This window comes from Monopterus albus, unplaced genomic scaffold (genome assembly GCF_001952655.1).
Source record: "Monopterus albus unplaced genomic scaffold, M_albus_1.0 scaffold28.1, whole genome shotgun sequence".
Lineage (NCBI taxonomy): Eukaryota > Metazoa > Chordata > Actinopteri > Synbranchiformes > Synbranchidae > Monopterus > Monopterus albus.
In genome coordinates, this window is record NW_018127908.1 from 2,860,803 (window position 1) to 2,884,725 (window position 23,923).

At 39.6% G+C, this 23,923-nt stretch overlaps 1 protein-coding gene across 1 annotated transcript in view; it reads right to left on the minus strand.

The window, feature by feature from the left end:
* Window positions 1–2,455: 2,455 nt before the first annotated feature.
* LOC109957693 (solute carrier family 22 member 23-like) overlaps window positions 2,456–23,923 on the minus strand; it is a 28,857-nt gene continuing 7,389 nt past the window's right edge. The window contains exons 3-10 of the mRNA XM_020595791.1: window positions 23,766–23,920; window positions 13,826–13,994; window positions 12,939–13,066; window positions 11,152–11,254; window positions 10,117–10,352; window positions 8,013–8,045; window positions 6,910–7,033; window positions 2,456–5,047 (exon numbers count right to left, since the gene is read on the minus strand). Of these exons, the coding sequence (XP_020451447.1) occupies window positions 3,532–5,047; window positions 6,910–7,033; window positions 8,013–8,045; window positions 10,117–10,352; window positions 11,152–11,254; window positions 12,939–13,066; window positions 13,826–13,994; window positions 23,766–23,920 (2,464 nt within the window). The 3' untranslated portion in view covers window positions 2,456–3,531. The remainder of the gene's footprint in view (window positions 5,048–6,909; window positions 7,034–8,012; window positions 8,046–10,116; window positions 10,353–11,151; window positions 11,255–12,938; window positions 13,067–13,825; window positions 13,995–23,765; window positions 23,921–23,923) is intronic.

Here is a 23,923-nt window from a genome sequence, read left to right on the forward strand (position 1 = left end):
ATTGCCCCAGTAACGAACCAGTATGTCTTTGTTGGAACATGGCCTTTCTCCAGGTTTGTAATATGTTTATTTGTGAATATTTAATGTGTTAACACACGTGCACTATCACCCTGAGGTTTACATTTGTGAAGTTTAACTGAAGTGTGGTACCAACATTCCTCATGTGTTTTGAGTTACTTTAGCAGTAAGCATGCTAACATTATACATTAAAATCTGGGCCCAAGTACAGAATCATTAGCATGATTGTAGGCACTTTGCACTGTTAATTGCACTTCAGCGGTGCAAGTCACCAAACACATTTGTTCTTGAATTACAATACAGACAACTTTCAGGGCCCCTGACTTTATGGGCCTGCTCTGCCTGGTTGACAACCCATTTGATTTCGAAACTCTTGTGAGAGGGAGTATAAGAACATTTTCTTAGTTGCAATACCTCTAACCAACAGTAAAAAATATCTGAATGTTTCATTCCTTGGAATCAGCTTATAACAAAATCCATAAAATGTTGTTTTTAAAATTAATGAGTCATGATATCCACATCTGATCAATAAATAGTGGTTTATTTTAACAACAAGTATGGCTTATATACAACTGCATTATGTCTGTTAAAACAAACACAAAATGAAACCAAACAATTGGAAATTCTAAATTATACAATCCATAGTTTTTACATTCATTCAAGTCTCCTGTCATGAGATACCGTGCTTTATGTTCGAAAGAAGCAAAACCTGAACTGTGTACACTGGGGATTTCATGTCTGTGAGACTTTTATTTACCAAGTTCAAATCTATTCACCACTTCATATTATTATCCATGATCCTTCATGTTGTCAAAGCACAAAGTCATAACACAGCAAGCCATTCTTTATTTTCCCCGTTTGCTTTTCCACCAGTGCACATCTGCCAGTCTACCCTGTCGCTGGTGCTAACATTGCTTTGGACTACTTTCACTTATTTTTACTTTAATTTTAGTCCAAATAAAGTTTAAAAAATGTTTATTAAGTAACAACAATGTAACAACTTCCATCAGCATGGTGAAATAGCTGCATGGGAAAGGTGAAAGTGGAAGCAACAGATCTCAGAGAAGACTAGTTGTATTGTGCTGTGTCATTGTCTTTACACTGGCGTTGTTTCATAGGGTTTTGGCAACATACAGTTCAGTTTATGGAACACTGAGACAGAAAGACAGCACGCATAGACAACGAGGACTAAGTACTGTGAAGTAGCCCTAACTGACCACTGCAGTGAACCCACTTTTAACTGTAGATACCAAGAAATCCAGTGTCAATACCATGTTCCAGAAAGTAGATTAAATAGCAAAAGTCAATATGTAATTACTCATTTTTGTACTGTATTCAAAATATCACTCCGATTTCCCTTTTTTTATTTTTTTATTTTTTTTTCAATACGCCAAGCTCCACCAAATCTGAATCACATGATTTCAGGGCATTGTGCTTTGTGGCTTAGCAGCATGGCATACATATGTTCGACATCAAACAGTCATATGAATCTTTCAGTAAACTGAAGTTTGTTGACTTTAGGGTTATCCTGAATCAATCAAAAACAAAGCTTTCATACTTCGATTCAAGCTGCATTTGAGAAAAAACTCCCACAGGCAACAATCCAGACACCAAAAGATATGTAACTTCTGTCAATGCACAATTTGACTCGGATAAAATCAGAGGAGAAAATTTTGATGAGTCAAGTATCAGTAAAGTTATTTATAAGTCTACCACAAGAAAGTCGGGTCTGGTGTTGTGTTTGACTGCTGACTGACACCTTAATAGACCACCAATACTCCCTTGATAAATTACTTGTTATATTATATATTATGAGAGAGTTGTATCACATTTGAAATAATGAGACATCATTCAGTTGGCTCTGAGGTTTTACAGTACAGTGTGATTATTATTCATTGTTATTATTATTATTATGATGATTGTTGTAAACAGTTGTCAGTTATCACGCAGCTTTCTTAGACAAATGTCTCAACCCCCGACTGCAAGACATTTGTAACTACAACTGTTAGGTTACACACAGTCAAGTAGTCAAGTATAATACTGTCCACAAAGGGACATTGGCTTTGGGAAAAAATGCCTCTTTAAGATGGAGCCTGTCAATTTAAGAATATGCATTGATTAATCCATTCATTAATCTATAAATAAGGATTTGACCTGTATTTTAAAATGCCATTGTGGCAAACATATGACATATTGCATTCTTAAAGTTGTGCATGTGAATGTATAAAACACAAAACTATGTTAATGTCTGAAGAAGATTTGGAAAACCACACTGAAGTTTAGTTATGTTGTGACAGTTGGCAATCCATCCATTGGTTTCATTTCAAAAGTAGTTTGTGTCTTTTTTAAGGTTTGCTAGTTTGTTTTGCTGACACGTCCCAATAATTTTTATGCTTTGACGCCACTGTAAAAAGAAAAAAAAAAAAAAGGGTGGGGTGCCACAAACATTGCAAGACTGTACACTAAGGGCAGTATTCAAATTAACACTTTGGATTTTAAAAAACTGAATCAAGCTTAACAACTAATTAAGCATTTACTTACAATATCGCATTTACAAATAAAATCATTTGCATACCATAGATTTCATTGAGTGAAACAACTGGAAAGATAAGTTGTTTTTTTTTCCCCAGACTGACAAAATATGTCATTTGTTCCACTAATATCACTGTTTATACAATGAACCATGTGTTGATGAAAGCACTTTAGGTCAAGCTCACCTCTCAACTCTAATTCAAATGGTAATACAGTTTTCAGTCTTACTGAGAAACTAAAGGTTTTTTGTATGTCTGAATTTTGAAATAGGATTCATTTTAATTCACTTATGCTCTACGGGAGGGGACTACACAAAATGGTTTTTCCTTTAACAGGCAAATACTGTTTTAATACAAATGTTTTGGCACTATGTCTACATTTGATTTTGGTCAGAGTACAGTAGCTTTTGGCATTGTATTTAAAGGGTGGAGGGGGTCACTCCATTTTGAATTGTTTACCTCTATAATGTCAAAAAGTTCTTTGTAACATTCAGATCTTCTTGTCTCCACAGGTACGGTAATATTTTTATACAAATGTTAAACTTTTTTTTTTGCATTTCTCAAAAGTCCCGATGACACATCTCAGTGATTGTGGGTTTTAAGTTTGAAGTCTCTTTAAAAGGACAGACAGTGATTTTCCCATTCATTTACATCAAAGTAGTTTAGAGGCTGGTGATTTCCAGTGACATTCAAAAAAGAAAAAACACACACAGACGATACTGTCACACTGTCACATACCAGCCTTTCGCTCTCTCTCACTTGAATGGTCTAGCTAAATGGAAGGGGAGGGTGGGGGTGGCATTGAGAAGCATACAGCAACTCTGTAAGACATGTCTAATCAGCTTCAGGTGGGGACAGTCTTCATCAAGTACCTGAAGTCTGAGTAGGAGAGTTCTTGCCTTCCCAACTTCCCAGGTATTTGTGTGGCATGGGTTGCCTTCCGGTGCAACAATAAAGCTTTTTTCCTGTCTGCAACACTGAGTCATGATGTCGCCACATCCTTGACAGCGTTGTTTTCTGTGCTGGAACTGTCCCTGCTATAGAGAACACCAGAGTCTATTGGCGAGGAGACTGTGCATTCCATTATAGAGCGGGGTGTTTCTTCTGCAGAGCCTGAATCTGTGATTAAAGTTGGTTCTGAATCTGTGATGAGGGAAGCAGATGAATCTGGTAAAATGTCTGTGACAGTCAGAGCAGTTGAATCTGGAGTGGAGGAGTGCACACTGTCTTTGACAGGGAGAATGGCACTGGCTTCATCTATGACAGGGGGTGTAGAGGAGTCCTCTGAGGCCATCTGGCCTGAGTCAGTGGGTGGGGGAGGAACAGGTGACGAGGAAGCAGTGACTGGTCTACTGGGAGTAGTGGAATGAGGAAATATATCATCAGCACAAGTAGAGGTAGAGTCTAACTGTGGTGGTTGGGAGTCTATGACAGGAGGTGTGGGGGCGTCACTAGTTGAAGGGAGAGCTGAAGATTCATCTAGTGTTTCTAACTGGATGGGAATGTCAGTGTCGGTGCTAATGGAGGGTGGAAGGTCAGTGGAAACATTGTAGTCTGTCAGAGGAACTTGAGAGGCAGTGGGGGATGAAGCAAGACTATCATGTGTAGAAGGAGTAGGGGAGTCTGCTGAAGCAACATGAGTGTCCTCTGGGTCAAATTTCAGGGTGATATTGTCAATATCATTACTTTGGGGGTTTGGGGATTCTAACATAATGGTAGGTGGGGGTTCAATGGTAGGTGTGGTGCTGATCAATAAAGGTGCAGGCCCACTCTGAGGGTCAGGGGGAGTGGAAGTGTCAAGTGAAGGGTCCAGGTTGGCAGCTTTTGTGGGAGAAGGACTACTGTTGCTTATATTAGGAGGGGCAGAATTTGACAAGGGCTTAACAGAATTTGGGAGTATTGCTGGAGATACTTCGGTATTGGCTAAAAGTGGGTCTGTGATGCACGGGACTTTGTGTAAAGGAGTGGAAGACAGCAGGTGCTCTTTACTGGCATGTATGATGCCATCTTTACCCAAGGCTGTGATGGGGATTGTGGATAAAGATGACACTGAATGACCATTGGGGTCTTTAGGCTCAGGCTTGCCAGGGTGCATCTTCATGAACATGGGGGGCATATCTCCAACTGACGGGGCAGTCAGATCAACAGCCGAAGAGGCGGTGGAGCCCATGGTGGACACTGCAGTGGCAGCTGCCGTGTCATGCACCCTGGTGTAGTCCCTGCTGTTCTCAGACCGGGCCAGCAAGAGGTGCTGTTCCCCAGGTTTTCTCGGAGGAAGGAGAGGTTGACGAGTGTAGCTCTCGCCATCAGCCAGGGTCTCAGGGAGGGGCTGGTAGCGTGTCTCAGGCAGCAGGAGAATGCAGATGATGCAGATGAGAGTGCAGCAGGCAAAGATAATGTGGTGAAGGAAATAGCCCTTCTGATTGTGGAGCTCCATGATGGGTGCAGTCAGCATGCCGAAACCAGCGCTGGCCAGGACCAGGCCCACACCACCACCCCTGTGGGGAAACAGAAAACATTATAACCAATGGTGGAAAGTATTGTACTTGAGTATTTTCATTTTGTGCTACTCTATACTTCGACTTAACTATATTTTATAGGCAAATATTGCACTTTTTACTCCACTACATTTATTTTATAACTCTAGTTACTAGTTACTTTTCAAAACCAGATTAATACAAAAATTACAATATAATCATAAGATTTTATGGTCTACCGTGGAAATTCATAAGCTACTCTGCAGTATTGTAAAGTTATTCAAATTATAAGCATATAGTGTAAGCTCATTAAAACTAGCTCCTCCTTTACCAGCTGCAACATTAAATGTGATGCACACACTAATGCATCAGTAGTTATAATCTAATAATATGATATACATTAATGTTAAATGTGCCATTCTGCATAATGAATACTTTTACTTTTAGTACTTTAAGCATGTTTTGATACTAATATTTTGTACTTTTACTTAAGTAACAGTTTGAATGCAGGACTTTTATTTGTAACAGAGTATTTTTACACTGTTGTATTGTTACATTTACTTAAGTAAGGGATGCGAGTATTTCTTCCATCACTGACTATAACTGGGTAGGATGTAGAATTTATAATCACAAATACCACAAAACCTTATAAATTGCCTATAAATCACTCAAAAGAGATGACTAAGTTCAATAGAACTGCAGTGAATCATGAGCTATATGTTGTACTGAAGAACTGTCAATGACTTTACATTCATTAATTGCACAGGTAGCTCTTATTTTTGCTGTATGGCTTTGTTGATGTATCACTGCCATTTTATCAAACAGCAGCAGGGAGTGCTGCAGTACCACTAAACACTCTCCTGTACATGCAATTTCATTTCTTTTCTGCCACTGCCTAAATTCACCACCAGCTGGCAACCCCTCATGTACTGTCAGCAGAATACCACCCTTTATGCAACACCAGACAATGAATATCCAAGTGCTGCATGGATGGATTATTGAATGGGCCTGTTGGGCATAGGAACAGTAGTGTTTAGGGGGCGCATGGGCCAGAGCCTCTGTTTGATGTGACTGTTCATGTTGGAAAGTCAGCCAAATGACTTGAAAAAAAAGACAAAAACAACCACAAAGACACTCAGAATTACTAAAAGGACACGCAAAATGTATAGAAATTAATGCAGAATGTCTACAAGAGATGCATAACCACCACAAAGACACATAAAATGACTACAAAAGGTGCAAAGAGAGACATAGAATGGCCATAGGCTCAAATCTACAAATTAATGCAAAACAACCACCAAGAGTCAAAAATACTACAAAGACAATAAAACAGTTACAAAGAGATTGATAAATGACTGCAACTAGAGAGAAAGAAGGCTGCTTCTGTGTTGTCTGTGGGTATTTGGGGGCCTTTTAACATGTTTGTGACCAGAGGGGCATTATCTCATGCAGTGCTGTGTCATATAATCTCAGAAGAGATGGCTAATTTGTACATGATGTGGATTTGACTTTGAACTGTTAAAGTCTGTTGTTTGCAGAACTTCAGTGACTTCACACCCTTGTTCAGAAAGTAAAGGTGAAGCAACTAATCTATCTGCAAGAACATGCCATGTGACTGGATGAACTAATTTATAGGCTAGTCAGGACAAGAAATCAAATGTAAAAAGAAAACCTTTTATGCCTCTATTTTTGTCTTTGTTTGTAAATTGATGACACTTATATTATCACTACACAAACCAGAGCAAACATGAACACACTGTGGACTAATCACCTACACGTTTATGTGACAAAGCATATTGCATGTGTCTGGTACGAGTAAGCACATTTTCCACATTTTGTCCTCTTCCTCTGTTTGTGTAGTCGCAGCATTTTAGTGGGCTTACCTGATCACAGTAGGTGTGATCTCAGCACAGAAGAAGATGCTCAGGTTGCTGACTGCATGAGAGGAGAACATGCCAATGATGGAGAAGGCGATGGAGAAGTTCTTATTCAGCGTACCTGAGCTATCTGCAGACAAAGCAAAAGACACATGCACGGCAATTTGCACTCAGTACCCTCAGTAATCAGAAAAGGGATGGTGTTTCTGAACATGAAAGATGTTTTTATTATATATTTTTTAAATATATCTTGTAAAATTTCTACTCAATTTAACACCGTGCTGACAGAAACACAGGGAGAAAACAATATCTTCAAATAGTGGTTCAAAAAAATAAAAAAGAGTATATTTATTTGAAATTTTCAGGTATGAATTTTCAGTTAGAATGTGTGCACACTTAAAAAAAAAGATGGAAATCAGGTTTTTGAAATTGTACAACTTGGATATACTCCTGAAAATAGTCACACAGATAAATTTCAAAGTAAAATATGCTTATGCTAATATTTCAGTGGTATTTCAGTTTTAACATGAAGTACTCAAGAGTGGCAAAATTTCAAGATTAGGTATCAGTTTCTAAAATAAAGACGGAACCATTATGGCATTTCTTTGCTTGCATAAAATACCACATTATTTTGATGAGTTACAGACGAATAGGCTTACTGCACATACAGTACAACAGACCATTTTAATCCAAAGGTTTAAATATAACCCGTCTTCATTTTTTTTTTGAATAAGACATGTTGAAGATGGCATAGAGAAGATCAGAAGGAAGTCCTCATCCTCTTCAACATAAAAGGGATAAACAAGTAAAAAGCTAGACTTAATTGCATCTAGGACCTCATTATGCGTCTCCGCCAAGCTTGTATATGTTTAATGAAACACTACAGGATATGTGTGTGCAGCACACTTTCTAAAAGCTCATTAGGACGGTGCAGCAACTTAAGTTACATGATGAGTCAGACAATTCAAACTTTGAAAGAACGTGAAGTTGGTAGGTACAGTGGTAGAAAACATCTAAGAAGTGGTACTTGATTAATTATCAGATTACCTTCTAAACTTAAACATTATCAGTAGTTGCAAAACTTCACATAAATAAAGAGATGATCCTACCTATATTCAGATGGCCACTGTACTTCCAAAGCACTAGAGAAGAATGAAAGAGATGGTAAACATGTGACAATTAATTCAGTCTAGAGTTATTAAAAACATGCATATAAATCATATTGAGCAAAGCTTGTCAGGACAGTGTTACAACGCCTGAGCATATCCTTGATGTGTTGACTCAGGTTAAACATTAAGTCTCAGTCATTTGTAACTGAACAAACTGACTTGTCTTCTGTTTTGATCATCTGGACTACTTACTCTTTTTTTTGTAATCATGCTCCACTACTCAATTAGAAACTACTAAAGGTGACAAAGCTCTGAAATAACCTCATTTTCAGAGTGTGTAGAAGCAGGATTTCAATATTATGAAATACTAAGAACTTATTATTAACATTATAATGTGGAAAATGTATTCAAACAATGCAACAGTGTTCCATTCATGCATTTCAGACTAAAGTATTCACCTATGTACAACAACAAAATTACAATAACTTCCCCTGTTAGTTTTTTTTTTATTTGCTTGGAATCAATCATGTTGCCAGACCTTTGTAAAATTGACATGTCCTATGATCATGAAATTATTGTACTGTAAGTCAATAAAAACACTGATGATCTTTTGTCCAGCCCCAAGCCTGTACTTCCCTTCCCTTCCCTGTAGTTCCTCTGCTGGGTCTGGTCTCATCATGCTTTGACTCGTGTCTTGACTTAATGATTTGCTGACATGAAAAAAAAAAAAACAAGAACCTCACCAGACTAAATATTTCACCAGCCAATGTTTTCAATTATTCTTTCAACACTGACTGGGACTTAATTCATTTTCTTGCAGAGAGTTATATGAGAACACTGATACAATTATGTCTGCACGTTAAACATGAAGCCAGAGTGAGCAGGTAATTCACGTAGTTCAGTATAAAGACTGAAGGCCAGGCTCTGTCCAAAGTTTAAAAACCGCCTGCTTGCACTAACTTTTACTGATTAACGTGTTATCTTGTTTGTTTAATGCTTACACAAACAAAAATGTAGAAACAAGTGGTATGAGTGGCATCGATCTCTACTGATCCCTCTCGAACTTTCAGCCAAAGAAACATATGTAAAGCCCAAAATATCAAACTATAGAAGAATCCATGGTGTAACTGCAAGATACCCAAGTGCAATTACTTGCTCAAGTAATCTTATGCATCTATTACAACTAAAGTCAATGGAAATTATTTCACTTCATGGTCACTGTAGTACAACTTTTTTACAACTTTAGCCTCACAAACACTGATGTTTCAAATTTTCCAGAAGAATGTACATATATCTGCATCTGGTGTAAACTACACAGAGGTTAGTCTTAGGAAGGCGGAAGTAAAGGGGTACAAAGTACAGTATATTGAGAACAGTGAGGCTCTACAGTGCGTGCACTGAATTGCCTTTATATATAAAAATGTGCTATGTAAATAAACGTGTTTACCTTGCCTCAGCAGAATTTAAAATAAACAACACTGGTTTAGATAGTAACATTGAAGCAGATAGACTGTAGCTTATGCTAATGTTTGTCAAATGGATAAGGGATAGAGTTCAAACTCTGCTTAATGGGATTATTAGCATACATTTGAATGTATTCTAAAGCATCAGGGGTACAAACTGGGGCTATGGCAATGGTATGTCTTAATCAAAGTGCTAAATCTAACATGACAGGACATTTCAAAGGCAAGTTGCTAGCTTGCATTCAGTGATAAAAATTAAAGTTAGTAATTTTACATCACAATTTTTCTCCCCCAAAGTATTTATCATGATTGATGACTGAAAAATATCCTCATTCTTATTGCTAATCTATTATTAACCATCAGTGTGAATGTGTTCATTATTACCCTACAACGGCACAAACGCTGGTGCAGCATTTAAGAGCACAGTACATACTGTAAATCAGATGCCAGATTTGTTTGTTCCCATCAGGTGACATTTAACCAGTAGAGAACTGGGAAATTGATTTTACTATGGTTTAAATCCTGATTTAGAGTTTATTCCTTATTGAATTCTGCCACTGAGATTCAAAGGCAATAGTGGATCACAGTGGTTATCAGGCCTCAAGAATGAGTAGGATTTGTGTTCTTCATAAAGTACTCACAGTTGAGCAAGCCAAGCTGTAGTAGTGATGCTAGGGCAGTGATTATCATGAACATGAGAAGGCCACCGCGCCGGCCCATCAGACCCACTGCTGGGCACAGTGCCATGCAGGACGCCACGGCAATGCCTGCCATGGTGTAATAGTCTACATAGAAGTTATGGAACATGGTGATTTCCTGGGCTTCAGGGTCCATCATGCTGCGGGCAAAGCAGTGGTGGATCCCATAGCCTGTTAGCCTGAGTAAAGCACATACAAAGGGAAAAGGAGTGAGGTAAAAATCAAAGACATATCAGACACAGAAAACACTGGGGGAATGTAGTGAAAGTATGTAGCAAAGAAAAAAGGGAAGGGTTAACAGAAAAAATATAGTAGAAAAATTATATACAGCACACAAAGGGAGAAGATAAACAAAGAAAGCAGATATAGGCATATCCAGCAGATGAAGAAGTCAGGTGAAGTGAGACAATTCAATTTTATCATCTTTGCTCTCATCTCAAAAAAACATACGCGTTAAACAATAACTTACAGACACAAAAAGCATACACTCCACAAGCTTGCACAGAAAACACAAGCAAACACACAGTCCTGGATGTCTAATGTTTCATAAGGACACAGCTCATGTAAAATTGATGCTGAGTGTGGGAGTCAGGGACACCGTGCGTTGAAGCAGAGCTAAAGCTGGGTGTGCCCAGCTAGATAGGAGAGGTATCAGATACAAAGAAGAGGCAGGATCTCTCTAAAGATGAAAAAGGAGAGCAGCAGAAATACTGACAGACAAAATCACCGAGGGCCACTGATCGACGCTGTATAGAGCCCCCAGGTTAATACTGGTGTCTTCACTGCACAAAATTTTGCATCTGGCTGGCATTGCATTGCCCCACACAAACACATTAGCATGTACTGTATACACACATTTCATTTTTCCATTCTCTGCTTTCAAATAACCCCCCCCCACCCACACAACAACACACACCACCTTGACACATATATGTCCAAACCATTTTCTAAGTACTAATACAATAAACAAACACTTACGAGTTGACGCAGAGCACAACAATATTCTTCCACAGGTTTCTTGTCCCAACCATTTTCACAATGCATGTTTTTTTGGGTTTCTTTTGAAGAGCTCTCTGCAGTTCTGGAAATATGCAAACACATTTTTGTTAGAGACTGACCCATATGTGACTTTTGAAGCTGATAACAATATCAGCATTTGATAGCAAAACGGTCAATTTTTGAGTCCAGCAATGCATTTTGAATAATCTAATCTGGAGCGTTGTGCTGGTCACCGCTTAAATGCATTATTATTGTTTTTTTGGTTTTTATTATGCTTATATTGCAGAATCCCTACATACTGTATATTCATATCTGTACACACAAAATATGTTTTCCACAATAGATTTTAATTTTTTTAGTTAGCATCCTAAAATGAACAGGTAGCCAATGAAGAGAGGACAATACAGGAGACTTATGATCACTGCTAACTGACCAATGCTGACACAGCACTGGTAAAGCTGTATTTGCAATCATCATGTGAAACCACCTTTTCCGGCCAAAGGAAAGTTCAACTGCAGTCCAGGTTCTCAAAGCATCAAACAAGGATGCCCCTGATTTATTGCAACCACAGAAGTTTCCACATGTATTTTTAATGAGCATGCTTCATTCCTCGTGACTAGTCAGAGAAGAACAGAAACCTAGCAGGCTGCTGGTCTTATGTGACAGCATGCTGTGGATGTTTTGGCATCACACTACAGGTTGCCACAGAAACATACTTCTGCTTTGTGGTACTGTATGGTACGTTCATGTTTTCTCATGCATGTGACAGCATTGCACACCAGTGGCTCAAGGTTATCTCCGGCTGTATCGCTCTGCCTTTCCCGTGATTCCCTGGCTGAACAAAGCTCTGAGTAATACTGCTGAGATTAGTGCATATCAATCAACTCACTTTCCAGAGGTGACCTAACCATTAGTCACACATGCATTTGTCATGTCTCGGTGTTTGAAAACATTCCTCAGCTCCTCTTAGTGTAGCAGCTAAGTACATTCAGTGCTCAACACTCCAGTGATGGACATTTGAAAGTAGGAAATATTACTGGAAATGCTGGGGACTGCCACTTGCCATAAAAACAAGAGAGGATGAATTAATGTCCGTGGCTATGAACTTTTCTAAATGCTGCGTCAGCATACCAGTTCTAAAGCAGTGCGGGCAGTTTCACACTAAGTGGCTCCTCTTTGAGCAGCAGTCGCACTTGTTTTGTCAAAATGCATGGGTAACTACCACAAGCGATGGCAGTCCAAAAACAGAAAAGGTATACCACAGTTAACAGCACTGTAATGCAAATGCAATCGGCTCCAGTCTTTGACAGTAACAGAGCTGACTGCCTCTGGCAGATCGTCAGGACACAGACACTAACAGCTAACCCAGGGTCAAAGCGCCTGACCTGTGTCAATCTGCCATCTGTACACCATCGCGTCAGCTTACATCCACCCACCCAGGCTATAATGAAATTAATGAATGTTCTTGAGCACCAAGTACAACACCCACTGCTACTTCTGGAGTGGCCTGTTACTATAGCAACAAGACAGGAAACAGAAATAACCTTGTCAATCTGGTTTATTTAGGAAAGCCCAGCTGGGGATAGTACTACACACCCTACCCTTCAAAAAAGGAAAAAACAACAATATAGCACTGCAGCAAACATATGAAGACACAATAACATAAAAATGTATCAACAAACAGACATAGCAATCAAAATAACAATTTATAAGAAGCAGCCTTTTAATACAGATGTCCTTAAAATTAATGTCAGTGCATTCACTACCTGGAAGGATGTTATCTGGGTCAAGCTCCATATTCACTCCGTTTATCTTTGCTATTTGTCCCATGATCCACTTGGAGCGGCAGTATTGCTGAGTGGCCAGCAGCCAACGCAGTGACTCAGGGAAGATCCTGTCAAAAAGACGGGGGATGTCCTCGTTAATAAGATGAAAAATAACTGAATGAAATACGTCCCCACTTTTTAAAGGCTGACTCAAATCTAGGGGGTAGCAGATTTATCTCTGCATCAATCCCTTTCTTAACCAGTGTGCCTTTTTAACACATTTTGAATTATTTGCAGATAAGAGCTAACAATATATATAGGATGTTAAATAGGAAATCAGTCCCCTGCAGTGTCACACACCATTTACAGGTAACACTATCTCAGACTAGCTTAAACCTAGAGTGGAAACAACAAATAAACACACGACTACCGGCCATTGTTAACTCTGTCTCTGCTTTCATTTGCTACACTCTCGTGGCTGTATTACATTATGTTGCACACATTCCTTTGAGCAGTTAAAAAGAAATGACATTCCTTAGCAGGTTGAACTCCTCTGGAACAAATGTCTACATGAGTAAATGTGCAGGATTCCACTGGTGTGGTTTGAAGTTGTTTCCACAAATCAGCAAACTAAGATCAGCCCAATCAGCTGCATTTCTACAGAGTCAGCCACTTTATTAGTAATTTGTGTCCATAAATGTTGTCTGGCTTAGTCAAGAAAGGCAACATGGGTTCATACTTTTCCCAAAACCCTCTCGTGAAGGCTGACAGAGACTGCTGATGTAGTTGTTCATCATGTACAGTGGCACCAATTTTGTCAGCAGTAAAAGACTTTAAGAACTTGGTCTGTGTCAAAGTGCAGCAAAAGCTTGAGTCTTGTCTCATACCAGATGTAGGACAGCATCAGCAGCAGGGGGCAGATGATAACAGCCTGGAGTACCTGCCAGTCACGACAGAGGTAAGCCACCCCAGGCATCAGCAGCTGACCACCCAATACCACAAAACTGGCCACCATGGTCATTGAAAAACGCCAAGCTGGCAGGCACAGCTCAATCCCTGGCAGAGAGAACAACAAGGAGAGGCAGAGAAAGAGAGACAGACATTTTAAAGGTTTTGTATTAGTATGACATTGATTATGGATGTAAATAATCTTAACACTGGCTCTGAACTACACTCTGATTTGTTCTTCTGCTGACAAAAAGCAGGGCAGAGGTGATGAATCAACCATCAAAATTACAACACCACCTCTGGCTAGTTGAGGCAGACAGGCCAGAACATGGGCCCTGAATGTGATGTTTACCCTCATGAAGAGAAGTTCACACTGCTCTGATACAACACAGCCCAAGGTAATTCCCAGGCCATTGTACATTATGAGTATCACTGTGATAATACTGTGACTTTTAACACAGAGAAAAACCCTAAATGAGTTTGTGCTTGGTTAACTAAACCAGAATTGGAGCCAGTAAGAGAAAAAATGTCCTGAAACCTTCAAGTTAATCCAGAACAAACTGATCTAAATCAAAATTTGTATAGGTGTAGAAATGATGTCAAAGGTGCTGGTTTCAGCTTGTCAAATGGGAGGATTTTATGCTTTTCTCTTTTTGTTATCAACAATAAATTGAATCTTTTTAGGTTTTGGGTTGTTAATTTCACAAAGGTAGCAATTTTAAGGATACTGTGATTTTTACAGATTTTATTAGACATAATATCATATTAGGCCTAAGGATATTGTGATTTTTACAGATTTTATTAGACATTTTGTAGACTAGCGTAAATGATTACTGATTAATTAAAAAAAAAAGAACTGATACACAGTGTAAAAGCCAAATAAGTTGCTTTAGAGCTATAGTGCATGTAAAGACATTAAAATAAAGGCACCAAATCACCATGTACAGTTGTTGTTGTTGGAAGACAGTCGACTTCCCAAGACAGTAGGCTGCTATGAGAGTGAACTAACTAGAAAGAGGTTCCTTGTACTCATTTCTCCTCTATCAGAATGGCACTGATTCATTCACCCAGACATTAGCATGCACACCACATTGGCAGCCAGCAACCACAGTCAGTCCAGCCCTTTAGTTAACACAATGTAAAAGATGGCTTTACATAGGAAGTGAACACTGCTGTAATGCTGCTATTGCCGTATCGCCAAAATCTTTGATCCTGCTTCATTTACCTTCTTTTGTTACAGGCCTACACTACATTACTTTTTTCCCCTTAATGGGTCTTTTCTGCTTCCCTGGCATGTGAACAGTCTCCAGATGGGCCTTTCAAGGTGACAGGGCCGGCATAATACAGTGGGTGTCAGCAGCCCCACTTCATTCCAGTGGAAAAGACCGGAATTTCAATTAGAACTTGCCCCCTTTTGAGGACATGAATAATGCTCTCTGTTCCCAGAAATTATCGCAGCTGGAATGACAAAGCCAGTGAGTAGAGAGCAGGGCAACGGGTGCAAGACCTGCTGAGTCTGAACCAACTAACCTTGAGACTCCTACTGTGCGTGCTGCTGGGAGAAAAGTGTCGGTTCAGTGGTTATGGATGACATGGGATTTGAATCCTTCAGTTGGGTGAAAGGCATCATGTGCGCTGAACAGGCCACTGTGCTGTGACCAAAAAAGTACACCCTATGGTGAGTTATAAAAAAAAGTACTGCCACACGAAGATACAGGTATAAAATAGTGAAATGACATAATGATATTTCCATTAATGTGGCAATGAAGATATATATTAAATGTGAAATACATTTTTGCACAATGAACATTAGAATGAGGTCCAGAGGTTGTGGAAAGAACAGCGGTCTGAGCTCCTTACTCCTGCTGACCCTAATCCTCCACAACTCACTAGATCAGCATTCCCACAATCCCCTGCTGCAGATTGTGTCCTACTGACATAAATCTACCAATAAAAGAAGCTAATCAAGGGTCTATGGGGTGACAAAACAAGTGGGATGCAATCATACAAACACAAACACTGTTAAAAATAAAGACCATTAAATACATTTACTGGTCATACTGGACATGGAAATGACATCATCAGTGATCCACTCTAATAATAGCAATGATGATGATGATGATGATGATGATGATGATGATGATGATGCCCAGAGAAGCTTTGGCTCATTTGCTGAATTTTGCAAAACAAGAATATGAATCACACACATTTACACATTGTAGCTCACTAGCCATTTGTAATGTTCACAGCTCAGTCAAGGAGGCCCATTGTTTCACAGCCGAAAGAGATTGGGTGGCCATTATAAGCACTCAGCGCAGCCACTGGCCATAATGACAGTGTAATGTCATGACCTTTTACTGGTCATGTGATTCCATGTGGCCTCATGCCTTGACCTCACTACCAAATCCTGGCTACTTAATCTGTTAGGTACAACTTCATGATATGGAAACTCTAACATTTCTCTAAACAAATTAAGATAACAAATGTTTTCTGTGAAGATGTTTTATGGCATAAGGAGATAGAGCTACAGGCCTTTTTGAAGGTGTTACAGGTTAAAGTGAAACTACTGTTTATTGCATTAGCCACCCTTCAGCTGAGTTCCCTCTTCACCTCCCATGGCTTTTACCTCTAAGGCTGTGCACTGTGATGCCAGTGGGACAATGGTACCCTGGTTCAAGGCCTCCAGAATCACCATCATTATCTCGCTTTTGTACAGCAATTTAAATATGTCCGGCATTATGCTCATTACTGGCTGTTCCCTCCAGCTGCAGAAACAATAGGCCAGTCAGCACTTGATAGGTGGGACTGAAAAAAAAGGTAATAGTGCCTTACATTCACACCTCCCTACATCCAGCCAATTACTGCATGAGGTGGACATACAGTACTAGCAGGATTGTCAGTTTTGGAAAGTTGGAGAAATTGTCGACACACACACACACACACACAGTTTCAATATTCACCCAACCATCCAATAAGCGCTTCAGTTGAAGGGTACTAATGAGATCCCAGTGACTGTTTATAACATATGTTTCATATTATTTTCATCCTCATCAGACCAGTGACACTGTATACCGTGTACGGAAGCATCACTTTTGCTACATTTCTTCATAAATTTCTTTAAGTTTTTCATTCGCTCATAGATGCTCACACATATAGTATAATGTCACAGGCCTGGTTCCCTCTCCTCTTCATGTGGGTGGTCTACATAGGATGTTACTGGCTAGGTGTATCATCACTGCTTTTGCTTTATCAGCACATTAAAGCAGCGCACCATCACAGCTGTGGTCACAGAAAGAAATGCTTAATGAGGACAAACTCAGTTCAGGTATGTGCAAAGCTGCGATGAGTTTTTTTCCCCTCTAAATGACAGGACAGTGTAACATTTCCAGGGTTCAGCATTTCCATGATTAGGACCCAATGGATTTACTGTGGATTGAACAGATTTTTGTACAACAGCAAATTGCATCCTAAGCAGAACACAGGGACCACATAGGTGAAGAATAGGCCACATAGGTCATTTTCCTTTTATCTGTTTATTCTAAAATTCTTGGTAACCAACCTGTACAGACTTTTATGTCTGTGTGTGTCAGTGTCTCTGTATGTCCAAACCAATCCATCACCCCGACCCCCTTCCACCAACACACAGAAGTATCAGCACAAAACCAAACAATCAGGGAACGGGAACAGAATGACTCAAGAATGGATTACAATTAGACACACATATAAGAGGTAGTCCCACACTGTCAGCCTGACCAAAAAAGAACTACATCAGCATTCATTTCTTTTTACGCTTCTCAAAAGAGAGTGCAAAGGTTGACTGTGCTGATTTGGCCAATCACTGGACTCCACTCAAGGATTTGTGGTGTGACATACAGTAGCTTGAGGTTATGTCATGCACTGTCTCTGACAAACAGAGGTTTAAAAACAAGAACACAACAACTTGTTCAACTTGTTGTTGTTTCAACTTGAAAGAATAAATCAAATCAAATCAATCAAATCCAGTCTAAAATAAAAATAAAAAAACAACAGATGCATGTGTTAGGAGAGGAAGTCTGCTGAGCAAATAAAAATGCCAACTCTGCACAAAAGGGAACTTTAACTCTGCTCACAGGGGGGAAAAGAAAATCACTGTCTGAACCTTAACCTATCTATCAGGAGACAGCTAAAGCAGGTTGAGGGTCGGGGTTGCTCAATCTATGTATCATGGCTGTAAAGCATTTGAACTCAGTACAGTGTCCACAGGGTATGTCCCATCTTGCCTCTCTGTATATTTAAGAATGGTCCAAAAGGGTTAAATAAATGAATAAAATTATAAAAATTGAAAATCACTAGGCGAGCGCCATCCTAGGGAGGTGTTCCGGGCATGTCCCACCGGGAGGAGGCCCCAGGGAAGACCCAGGACACGCTGGAGGGACTATGTCTCTCGGCAGGCTTGGGAACCCCTCGATATCCCTCCTGAGGAGCTGGAGGAAGTATGTAGGGAGAGGGAAGTCTGGGCATCTTTGCTTAGACTGCTGCCCCCGCAACCCGGTTCCGGATAAGTAGAGGAAAATGGATGGATGAAAATCACTAAAAAGTTACTTCAATAAGTGTTGTCTGGTGGCAGCACCATATCTCTGCAGTGGTGTGAGTCAGATCTGCTCACTGTAATCAGGGAATTCTAACCATATGGCGGTGGTGGATGGGCTTTTTCCTTCAGAGCTTAGATCTGTCATGCACAGCTCAGGTCAGGCCGGACAGCAATATCCACCAAGGGTATAGATACAGAGAGCAAGATGGGTAAGGAGAGGATGTTGGCAAACAAAGGTGCTCACCAGACTGTACCAACAAAAAAGAATTTGACATTGATACAAAGGAAGGCGTTTACACAGACAAATACACAGCTTCCATCTTTCTGCGTTGCCCGTTTGCTTTCGTGTGTGTGCAGAGAGATTAACACCTGTGAGAAAAGGAGGGCACTGCAGAGAGAAAACACCTCATCATAGGCAACACAAGAAGAAGAGGGCGAGCCCAGTCTGGTCTGGCTAACCTGTCAAAACACAACATAGCACTGAAGCAGGAAGTGATCAATGAACATCCTGTATAAAGCAGCAAACGGCCCTTACACTAACAAAGTGGACAGTAAGAACAGTAAACAAGAGAAACACTGAGATGTCCTATAGTTTAAGCTGGCACGGCCAGCCATATGTGACTACAGCCCATCTCCAACACTTGATGGTCTACACAGGGTGCTCTGCTCATTCTGTGTAGACCAATAAATAAATGATACAATAAACAATACTCATTCAGTAAATATACAAAAGGAGTGACAGCAAACACTAACCATACAATCATTACAGTCAGTGTCTGGGTGTGTCAGCAGCAATACTGCATACTGACACGAATATACCGACTACACCTTCTGCACCTGCTCATTTGTGGATTAGACATAAAGGTGATACATAAAACATTTACTCTGTCTCTAGCACCTTCTTGTGCTCTTTTACCTGTGAATTTACTTTCTTGTGTCATGTCTTCTTTCCCCAGACATAAAAAATAGCCATAAGCAGTGGCTGGAATTATTATCAAACTAAAACCCAAGCCTCTTTACATATCCCACCTACATACTGCATATTAATGTATGTACAGTATGTGCAATTAGGTCAGAATTTAATACAAAACAAAAACTAACAAAAAACAGCACCGGATGTGGTTTCACCAGAGGTGTTACATAATATTGACTCAGATATTAAAATTTTTAGCTATTTAAATAACTACATAAATACTCAACACCAGCTACTACTGTCTAACAGTATGTTTGCCTTTCTGTGATTTCTTTGGTCATTTCATTTATTTATATGGCCATAATCTGGCATTGGCACAAAAAATGTGTCTGGAAATCTGTTGGAATATTTAAAAAAAGTTGGTTTTACTGGAAGACCAATACATACGACAATAAAAAAAAACACTCCTTGGTTAGTTTAAGCACCACATAAATAATTCATGTGGTCAAATCGAGATGCATACAAACTTAGAAAAGACAGAGTTGTATATGATGTGTACTTTAGTCACTGTAATAATACAGCTAAACTGATATTTAGTGGAAATATATACTTCAGGGCAAAAAGTAATGTTTTTGTTTTAGAAAAAATTACTATAGCAACTGCACGCTGTAATCTGTGTAAACAAAAAGTGAGTTCTGACCAACTACCCCAGCACACAATCGCCTCATCCCAAGCTGATCACACAAACACCCAGGCAGCCAGAATGACTCAGCTAGCTGATGTTAGGGGGTAGGTGGTGAGTTGCAGGGGTCTAGAGGGGGTGGAGGGTTACTGTAGAAGTGCATGAGTGAGCAGTACCATGATGCTGAGCTATAGGGACTGTGGACCTTGCCTGGTGTGCCTGGTGCTGTGATGCTAAAAGGGCTAGCACACACTGAGGGAGCACTGGAATATAAATAGAAGCGCTGCATCACAGGACTTTCTATAGCTACTGGCTTTGCCACATTGCTGTTGTACTTTGGAGCCAACATAATGTAGATCACTGTATTAGCTTGGTTTATACATGAAATGGCTTAAATGTTAATACAGAGAAACACATGGCTTTCATTTGAAGTAATAGCTTATTTGTATTACACTGTCTCTTAGTTTGACATTCTTCAGAGGTGAAAAATCTTGCTTTCTCTATTCCCTGTGTCATTTCCGTGTTCCTCTCAGTCTTGGGTCCACACTGGACTTACCCTAATACTCAAACCTCAGTGAGTTTCATGACTGATGCCTCCATGGCACAATGAAGGTGCAGTCTTCTGATTACTATGTTCCCGCATATAAAATTTGTCTGTCAGATGAAAGATTGAAATGATCATATTGCTATGTTTCTAGACTAAAACTATGGCATACAGTGGCACCCACCCTTCTAGATACACAAACTAAGACCTAATAACTCATCGACTGATGAGAAAGAGGGGATTAGTGTAGTCTCCATTGCAAACACAGCCGAAGCTGGGATTTGGCTCCGACTTTCCTTTGTAAGCAGAGTCAAGCAAAACAAGCCACAAAAGTGGATCATGTGGTTTGTAATGTTACTGTACGTGCAGAAATTTCATACAGGTATGACTAACACAGTGTCAATACAACGAATATTAACTTTTGCTGAACTCTCAGCATGTTGGACATTCTCATGCAAATACCCTGAAATAACCAAAAGCCTTGGAATAAAACAGCTGAATTTTTCCAGTAATGTGCTACTGGATGACTGTGTTCCTACTCTTGAACCATGGTCAGGAATTAGGGTGGCAGAACAGCAGCATGCAAAGCTCAAACAGAATGACTGAACACCTCGCTAGCTAAGCCCTGTTCAAATCAAGTTTACAGTACTGCAGAAAGATGTTCAGAAACAGAACTGTCATTTCCAGTCATGAGGATGCCTCTTTAGTAAAAACAACAACTGTGGGAATATTAGTTTATATTTCAGACTACAAATAATAATAATAATAGTTACTGCCCATGTTTGCTGTTGATGCAAAGGATCAAAATGTGTTGATGGGTTGATTTAACCAGACTCTACAAACCTGGTTCTGATGTTGAACGAAGCCCTTATACTCTTGGACTTTCACATGATAGCATGGACATGGTTAAATACTACCTAATAGTTTAGATATTCTTGGATACTCTAAGCCTCATAGGTGTTTCAACATGATTGTTGGGGGTAAGATGTTGCCTTCATTAGGCATAAAGCTACAATAGGTTATTTGAAACCACTTCATTACACTGTATTTTTTGCAGACTGCTTGGTAGAATAACAAATGCAAAGAATGTAAAAATAGAGTTGAGAATAGTGCAGCAGAGGGGGGAGTCAGGAAAGTAAGTCTAAAAAGTAGGAACTGACAGGGAAACAGAATAACAAAAAAGTTAAAACTCCAAGAAAGAATAATGAGAAGGAAGGAGGAGGAAATACAGGGGAAAAACACAACTTCTACTCTGACTCTCTAAACACAAACTGTGTATATCTTATTTAGAATGCATCTCTGCAACATTATAGCTCTGATGATTAAACTATCAAGATAAATTCATATTACCCATATTTTTCTCAATCAGAATGGCAAATACTGCTCTGCTGTCTCAGTATTCAACTGTTAAACAGGCTTATGATTTATGTTTTCATATCCTTCATTTGGCCTTCACCACATATTAAACTGACATACATGTCAAAGTAAAAGTATTTTATTCTTTTCGTATCAAACTAATTTGCAAGCTGAAAACTATTCTGCATAATGCAAAAGAAAAACATAAAGAGGGCAAAAAAAACAACAACAAAAAATAGGTATGTTACATTGAAATGTAGAGAAATATTGACTCCACAAAATTACTGAGAAACCCCTCTGTCTCCAAGAACCACTAATTTATTGAACCATAAAAATGTAAACTAATGTGAAAACAATGGATGTTGATGTCAAGTTCATTTAAATTTGCTGCGACACCATCCTATCCAGATTGACTCCACACTTTTGCTTCCTTCTGTCCCACACTTTGTCCTGGGAGTAGACTAAATGGTCCTTCTATTCTGGGAGGGCGGCGAAGCTTTTCAGGGTATACAGTGTAAATTAGAACGGCAAGGACACCGAGGGCCTCTTCCTTCATCATTCCACCCTTGCAGCCTCTCTTACTCCCTCACATCTTCCCTTCCCTCTACTTTTGCAGCCTCCCTCTGAACTGGTCGATTACCGCGAACAAAGAGGCTTTTAAGGATCCATAACTGACACCAGATTGTGCATCAACTGCAAGGCCAATTATCAGGATGCATTCACTCCCATTTTTGGAACTAGTGCTGCACAGACTAATTATTTAAACTTCAGTATGCCAACAGAAGGTCACATCAACAGACAGGATTCATTGCTACAGAATTACAGGGGAAACTATAACAAAAACCACCCCACCCCCAGCCCCTTCTGTCATTATCAGATTACTGATTAGCAGCAATAAGGATTAAAATCTCAAGACACATGCTGTTACACCTAATTGAGAATTAACAAGTTCACTTCAAGGATAAGGACCAGGCAGCCTCTCGGTAATGAGAATTTATCCCCACCCTGGCATTCAGTTTAATAAATGTTACAAGGTCACTGCAATACAATTCCTCTTCTTTTAGCTGAATGCTACCCTCAGCTAGACACAGAAGCAAAGTGGAATAACTTTTTGATTTGATGTGTCATGTTGTTACTGAGAACAGCAACACTGGGAGGATACTATGGATGAAGAGAGGACGCTGTAGACAAGACTGTACTGTATATAATTAGGAATTATCACAGTATTATTTCCAAAAAATACATTTTCAAGTCAGTAAGATACAATGCTGACAGATTTTGACTAAAATGAACTTTTCTTTTAATCTGGGTCCTATATGTGACGATGATGGGGGATAGTTTTGAAGTATTATTTCAGCTTTAACAAGAAAAGAGCACCGTACAATTTTGAACATACAGTGCAACAAAAGCTGCGCTTAACCTCCTAGACATGAGGCCAAGACCCAGCCAAACCAGCTGGATGTACTAAACCACCAATATTCCACACAATTTTCTACAGTTTATTCCTTCATTGTTGGCGTGACAATTTCTTGTTTATAACTCTGCAAACAGTATCATCATAAACTGCAGAGCATATGTGCCCTGCTACAGAGAAATGACTGACAATCATGGCAACAACTGGGGTGACTGTGGTTCAGGAGGTAGAGCGAGACATCCCCTAACCGTTGCTCCTGGTGATATCTGGGGTGTGTGAATGGGAAATAGTGTACAGTGTAGAAAAGTGCTATAAATGCACAAGACAGTTCACCATTAACAATAATAAAAGGTGACAAGTCTTAACACAGGTTAAGTTTAGTTGAGAAGTGGAGACTTACTGAGGACATAGAGAGATAAGACGATCCCTGCCAGGCAGAAGCCCTCAAAGAAGCGCAGGGTGCTGAACATAGGGACATTGACGGAGAAGGCCACAGTGAGGCCAAACACCAGCATGAACAGCACCGACATGATCAGCACTTTGTGGCGGCCAAACCTA